A 7,851-nucleotide genomic window follows, 5' to 3' on the forward strand; every position below is an offset into this window, starting at 1 on the left:
ATGTGCACAGGAAGTATATAGGCATTGATGTTAGGACAGAGTGGAGCAACTGCAACCTGCTACCTTGATTCAGAAAACATGAAGTGGCAGACAATCTTCTTTCAATCCTATGCATAAGGGGCATGAGGTCTTGGATTGAGGGCCTTGTAGTCCCCATGGGTAGACCCAAGTAAGTAAAAGGCATGGTTCCTATGCTACAGCCAAGAATTGAGGCCAACCTCTTAGCTTCATCAGATGACAAGTTCATAGGCACCATAAGGGATTTTGTAAAATTCACAGATAATCCTGTTGTCGCAGCAAAGACATCAAGCATGTCTTTAAGAGCAAGCAGTTGGTGATCAATAGCAGGCAACACAATTAGTGTATCATCAGCATACTGAACAATGGGGTAATCCTGGCTGTTGGAAGGGATTGGCAAAGTCAGAATTCCTTTACTGCACATGTCGTTGACAACAGACTGAAGCAGGTCAGCGGCAAGGACAAAAAGAAGAGGTGACATTGGGTCTCCTTGCCTGACTCCTCTCTTACATTTAAAATGGTTACCAGGAACACCATTAAGAAGCACAGAAGAAGAGCCAGAAGACAAAATAGTTTGCATCTAGGAGATCCATTTTTCATTGAAACCCTTGTATCTTAAGATTCTAAGAATGACATCATGCTCAATAGTGTCAAAGGCTTTAGTAAAATCCAATTTCAGCAGCACTATTGGTCTCTTTGAAGCATTACACTGGTGAATATACTCAAAGCACCAAGCTAGACAATCCTGAATAGACCTGGATTTAATAAACCCATATTGGTTTTTATGAATACAGGAAAGGATGACCTTCTGCAACCTGTTTGCCAAAAGTTTAGTGAGGAATTTCAAACGGGTATTTGTCAAAGATATTGGCCTGTAATCATTCAAACCCTCAGGTGAAAGCTTTTTTGGGATCAAGGTTATGAGAGAACTGTTGATACACTCCAAATCAAGGTGCCCCTCAAACAACTCTTTGACCAGTTAATGAAAGTCATCTTTAATTATGTGCCAACACTTCTTAAGAAAAAGGCCAGTGAAACCATCTGGCCCAGGTGCTCTGTCAGGAGGCATTTCCTTAATAACACAATCAATTTTCTGCTCAGAAAAGGGCTTGGTCAAGTCATCTAGTCCCTGAACCTTCTTAATAATATTTGGCATATCAAAACCCATTTGTGTATTATTTGTGCATCCCATCCTCTGCTTGAACTCCTGCAAAAATAATCCAGCAATTGATGCATGATCAGAGGTCACTTGCCCATCATCAGAAGTTATACTAGAAATAGAGTTATTCCTGTATCTCTCTGTGGCCATGGCATGGAAAAATTTGGTGTTTTCCTCTCCCACTTTAATGTTTCTAATGGTACATCTCTGCTTCCAGTAGGTAAATTGCAACCTTAGAGTTTCCTCCAAGTGTAACTTTACAATTTTCCTGAAATTTTCCTCAGGCCCAGACAAAGGCCTTAACTCCTCAAGACCATCCAGACAAAGAATTACTTTATTGCAGTTGGAAATTAGAGCCTTGACGGTAGAAAGGCTAATGTGCCAGTGTTTGAGTGCCTGCCTGAGAGCTTTGAACTTTGCAGATATTATAGCAGCAGAAGATCTCTTATGAACTGGTCTATTCCAAGATTCACTGACACAATCAAGAAAACCAGGCAAATTAGTCCAGTAATTTTCAAATCTAAACACTTTGGCCTTGGGAATAGTGGTTTTGATTTGCACTACACATGGCACATGATCTGAAGTGGTTCTAGCCAGAGGAAGGGCCATAGTGTTAGGAAAAGAACATGTCCATGAAGGGGTTGTAAAAAACCAATCAATCTGTTCAAGCAAAGGAGCAGTTTGCATATTTGTCCAAGTGTACCTTCTGCCCTTGATAGGTAATTCAATTAAGCCCAGATGCCCAATAACCTCATTAAAGATGAACATGTCATTAATATCACCACCTGGTTTATTCCTATTATCCATTGATCGCATGAAATTGAAATCACCCAGTAACAACCAGTTAGCATCATCAGGGATAGTTATATCATGCAACCAATTAATAAAATTATCTCTAGCTGGATTTTGACAGGGTCCATAGACTGAAACTAGAGTCCAGGTTTGGGAGTTATGAACAGACATGAACTCCACCATAATACCAAAACTATTGGACTCAATTAGCTTCCCTGCAAACAAAGCAGTATTCCATACAACTAACAACCCACCCGAGGCTCCAGACGAAGGCACATGGATAAACTGATCAAAACGTCGTGGACAACACTTACGGATGAAACGCTGATTAATGACCTCACATTTTGTTTCTTGGAGGCAAACAATGGAACAAGCACTCTCATCGATTTTCTGACGAACTGCACGCTTTCTGTCATCTGAATTCAGACCTCGCACATTCCAACAGAGAACTTTCCAATCTCTAACATCATTGTGATTCATTACAGACCATAATTAAGTAACAACAAAAGACTGTCACATAATGACAGTACCAGTTCAGCCAAGGGATAGCATAAAAGTTCAGACAAAGCCTAAAAGATAAGTGCAGATAAATGGTTTTCACAAGTGTTAACCATAAACCCCACCAAATGAAATGATCAGCTATCATTGGAGCTAGGAGGAGCAGAAGACTTGCAAGAAGAAGCCTCAAGATTCTCCTTAGTGAGCTTCTCCGGCCCAATGCCGAGGCGAAGGCCAACCTGCTGCAGCACATTGATTGGCGTGGGCGGCGGCACAGTAGGTTGATCTGCATCGTGAGGAGGAGCCCGCGGTAGTTCGCCATCCACACTAACCTTGCGCTTCTTCTGGGGCTTTGCTGCAGGTTTCTTCATAGGGGACCTGGCTGGAGTAGAATGCCTGAAGCCATCACGTAAGGCTGAGAGCCTGGCACTGCGCCTAACCTCAGACTCAACAATCACAGACTTTGGTTTACGAGCACGAGCTGGACGCTGACTTGGGGCTGCAGAGAAATTAAAGGCATACATCTCAACCGCAACAACGCTGGGTCAACCATGGCACAATCCTCGGCAACATTGTCAAAACAAAGTGCACGAGCAATAGGAGGCTTCCTTGGAATATTTACCATCCGACGAACAGGTGAAGGATGAAAAACCAGCTTGTTCTTCATAGCAGAGTAAGAAAAAGATAACTCCCAAGAGCGCTTAGACAGTAGAACTGGTTTGAAAGGACTGAAGAACTGTAACCCTCGAGGAATGTGCATTGTATCAAAGACTGGCATCATACGCTGAAAAGATCTTGTCCATTGCATTACCGGAGGAAGCTCTGGTCTGAAAACTGTCAGAACTTGACCAATAACAACGTGAGGCTGGATCAGAGGAGGCACATAAGCTGCCACAACACCTTGCTGATTATTGACAGATCCCTCAGTAGAATCAACAGGCCCCGAGTTCTCTAAAACCACTAACTCTTGAGAAGCAGGTAGTGCTTCATCCTCATGAATCTCCTCAATAATGACGTTGTCATGCTGGTTATGAGGCTGCAGATCATCATTATGAGCATGAGGGTCCTCATTCCAACCCAGCTCTGGAAACTCAGGCATGACAAAGTTAACATTTTCAAAATGCATGTTCCTAGGCAACGGATGAGGGTTTCCATTGAAAGGCATCGGATCTTCATCAGCTGGCATAATGTCAGCAAATTCTGCAGAGAGCACATAGATAGGTGCTGTCCAAGAAAGACATGTAGCTCCAAAGTCTGCATACTCACGATAGACAACATCCCTAGGTACTTGCTGAGGGCTTGGGAAAGAAACATAAACAAGAGTCCTGACTAGCCGCGGATCATCCTGATGCCAGATATGAAAACGACCAAAGGTGCTAACTGACTCAGAAATATGCTGTGTTGTGCGGTAGTCCAAAGGAACACCTAACATCATAATCCATCCCCTATGAAAACCCTGAATAGCTCTGTGATTGATGCCTTGATCATGAGGAACAAACCGAACAAAGTGACCATTGCCAAGATCATAAGGAGGATGATTTATAATGGCATGCCTAGATGCGGGAGATCAGAACTCAAACAAACCAACACCCTCAATCCATTGTTGATCACTAAGAACGCCACGGTGAAGCTGAGTCATCACAAAGTCACTAACCAGTTGCCTGAAGTGATGAATCTGTCCGGGTGGCGGCGGAGGCTCAACAAAGCCAATGGCAAACTGCTCATGGCGACGGTCCGGCGCAATGGCTGGAGAGTAGAAAGTCCGAGGCACGCGGGTTGGCCCTCCATCGATGAACTCGAACCCTGGTGGAAGGAACTCAAGAGGATCCAGTGGAAAATTTGCCATGGCTTGCTTTGGTGGAGGTGGAGCAGGTTGGTGGTGCGCGGGAAGTGGTGAAGACGTGATGTGACTCGTCTGCGCCGGCGCGTGGGTCGTCTCTATACCCGAGGAGTCCCTAGGTGATGGAGTAGTAGGCTGACTCGTGGCGGGCATGGGAATCAACAGTGGAGATTTTTCTGGATTTTGTTTCGTGTGTTTAAATCTCCAAACATAACCATTATCCTGGGCCCAATTAATGCAATCCCGACGACGATGACCATAACATGAGCAAGCCAGGCAAACAGGACAAGAGACCGACAAGTGGCCCCGCTGGTGACAGTTGGAACAAGTTAGAACTCGGTCCACCATGTCATTGACAATCTCATCAAACAAAACAGCAGCTTCCTGAGTAGACGGGATGTCCATTGGCTGGGTGGTGGGCTGTAGTCCGTCATGGAGGGCTGGCCCAACATGGGATGCAGGAGAATCGAGAGCAGATGAGAACAAACTAACCGCCTCAGGTGAATTCCGTTGAATCCGCGGCGGGTCAACAGAACCGAAAGTAATCGACGGAGAAGCAACAGTCCACTGGAGATTCACCGGCGGCGATGGTCGAATGATCAAACGCTCATTTGCCGGGACAACATATCCAGCATCAGAAAGAGTATCAATACAATCCTGCGTGGCCGGATATCTATAACCCTTGCATGCATCATAGCTTTGGAATGTTGCAAAAGACATTTTCTTTTGCATAGAACCAGAAGATCTAAAAGAGGACTTAGACGGTGGTTTATGCATAGCGATCATCCCAAGAGCCGCCCGTCTCTTAGATGGGCTAACTAAGATCCATTCCGCATCACTTTGCAACTTCCAAAGTTTAAACTCTCGAACCCAATTTGGTCCTCCACGGCCCCAAAGATTAAAATAACATTTGAATTGCGGGCAAGCAAAAGATCGAAGATCAACAATAGAGAAACCAACTTGCTTGGAAGAAACGTTGAAGGAATAAACCTTGTCACGTAAGCATGAGACACCCAACTCGATCGCAGATCCACCAACAGCAGCCTCTAGAGCCGCCGCCACAGAATGATCATCAAGCCTGAAAACATGACGGCTAAAGGACACCACCAACGTGAAGTGACCTGTGTCCTCCGTAGGGTGGACCGAAAAACCAGTAGATCTGAAAACTTTATCCGCAAACTCCAAACCCTTGGAGAAGTCCAAGCCAAGGGTTGATCCCGATGAGAAAACCATGACCCCTGAGTGAGGGGGAGACGCCGGAGAGATTGGTAGGGAAGGATTAGGGTTTTAGTGGTGGTGGGAGGAGATCGCCGGAGGTGGGGTGGGAGGTGGGAGGTGGGAGGGGGGAGACGCCATCTCTGTAGTCGTCCTTAGGTCTAATATTGATCCCGAAGGTAGATGTAGAGGTAGCGTGCCGACTGCAATCACATCGACTTTGGAACCGTTTCCCACGCGCATTGTCACCTCGTCCTTAGCCAATCTTCGCTTAATCCGTAGTCCCTATTTCGAGTTGCAAATATTAGCAACAGAACCAGTATCAAATACCCAGGTGCTACTGTGAGCATTAGTAAGGTACACATCAATAACATGTATATCACATATACCTTTGTTCACCTTGCCATCCTTCTTATCCGCCAAATACTTGGGGCAGTTCCGCTTCCAGTGACCAGTCTGCTTGCAGTAGAAGCACTCAGTTTCAGGCTTAGGTCCAGGTTTGGGTTTCTTCTCTTGAGTAGCAACTTGCTTGCTGTTCTTTTTGAAGTTCCCCTTCTTCTTCCCTTTGCCCTTTTTCTTGAAACTAGTGGTCTTGTTGACCATCAACACTTGATGCTCCTTCTTGATTTCTACCTCCGCAGCTTTCAGCATTGCGAAGAGCTCGGGAATAGTCTTATTCATCCCTTGCATATTATAGTTCATCACGAAGCTCTTGTAACTTGGTGGCAGTGATTGGAGAATTCTGTCAATGACGCAATCATCTGGAAGATTAACTCCCAATTGAATCAAGTGATTATTATACCCAGACATTTTGAGTATATGCTCACTGACAGAACTGTTCTCCTCCATCTTGCAGCTATAGAACTTATTGGAGACTTCATATGCTCCATGACGTTCAAAACGTCGTTGAAGTCCCGATTCTAAGATGTAAAGCATGGCACACTGAACTATCGAGTAGTCATCAGCTTTGCTCTGCCAGACGTTCATAACATCTGGTGTTGCTCCAGCAGCAGGCCTGGCACCCAGCGGTGCTTCCAGGATGTAATTCTTCTGTGCAGCAATGAGGATAATCCTCAAGTTACGGACCCAGTCCGTGTAATTGCTACCATCATCTTTCAACTTTGCTTTCTCAAGGAACACATTAAAATTCAACGGAACAACAGCACGGGCCATCTATCTACAATCAAGCATAAACAAGCAAGATACTATCAGGTACTAAGTTTCATGATAAATTTAGGTTCAAATAATTTACTTAAGAACTCCCACTTAGATAGACATCCCTCTAATCCTCTAAGTGATTACGTGATCCAAATCAACTAAACCATGTCCGATCATCACGTGAGATGGAGTAGTTTCTTTGGTGAACATCACTATGTTGATCATATCTACTATATGATTCACGCTCGACCTTTCGGTCTCCATGTTCCGAGGCCATATCTGTATATGCTTGGCTCGTCAAGTATAACCCGAGTATTCCGTGTGTGCAACTGTTTTGCACCCGTTGTATTTGAACGTAGAGCCTATCACACCCGATCATCACGTGGTGTCTCAGCACGAAGAACTTTCGCAACGGTGCATACTCAGGGAGAACACTTCTTGATAATTAGTGAGAGATCATCTTATAATGCTACCATCAATCAAAGCAAGATAAGATGCATAAAAGATAAACATCACATGCAATCAATATAAGTGATATGATATGGCCATCATCATCTTGTGCTTGTGATCTCCATCTTCGAAGCACCGTCGTGATCACCATCGTCACCGGCGCGACACCTTGATCTCCATCGTAGCATCATTGTCGTCTCGCCAATCTTATGCTTCCACGACTATCGCTACTGCTTAGTGATAAAGTAAAGCATTACAGCGCGATTGCATTGCATACAATAAAGCGACAACCATATGGCTCCTGCCAGTTGCCGATAACTCGGTTACAAAACATGATCATCTCATACAATAAAATTTAGCATCATGTCTTGACCATATCACATCACAACATGCCCTGCAAAAACAAGTTAGACGTCCTCTACTTTGTTGTTGCAAGTTTTACGTGGCTGCTACGGGCTTAAGCAAGAACCAATCTTACCTACGCATCAAAACCACAACGATAGTTTGTCAAGTTGGTGCTGTTTTAACCTTCGCAAGGACCGGGCGTAGCCACACTCGGTTCAACTAAAGTTGGAGAAACTGTCACCCGCAAGCCACATATGTGCAAAGCACGTCGGGAGAACCGGTCTCGCGTAAGCGTACGCGTAATGTCGGTCCGGGCCGCTTCGTCCAACAATACCGCCAAACCAAAGTATGACATGCTGGTAAGTAGTATGACTTA

The 7,851-nt window shown here is 44.8% G+C and overlaps 1 protein-coding gene across 1 annotated transcript; it reads right to left on the reverse strand.

The window, feature by feature from the left end:
• Positions 1-997: 997 nt before the first annotated feature.
• On the reverse strand, positions 998-1,984 carry LOC147964148 (uncharacterized). Its single transcript, XM_087529854.1, has 2 exons — positions 1,881-1,984; positions 998-1,649 (listed from the first exon to the last, which is right to left on the reverse strand). Exons 1-2 carry the CDS (start codon positions 1,982-1,984, stop codon positions 998-1,000), a joined length of 756 nt encoding a protein of 251 aa, XP_087385980.1.
• Positions 1,985-7,851: the final 5,867 nt, after the last annotated feature.

This window comes from Triticum urartu, chromosome 6A (genome assembly GCF_056163025.1).
Source record: "Triticum urartu cultivar PI428250 chromosome 6A, HENAU_Tu73, whole genome shotgun sequence".
Lineage (NCBI taxonomy): Eukaryota > Viridiplantae > Streptophyta > Magnoliopsida > Poales > Poaceae > Triticum > Triticum urartu.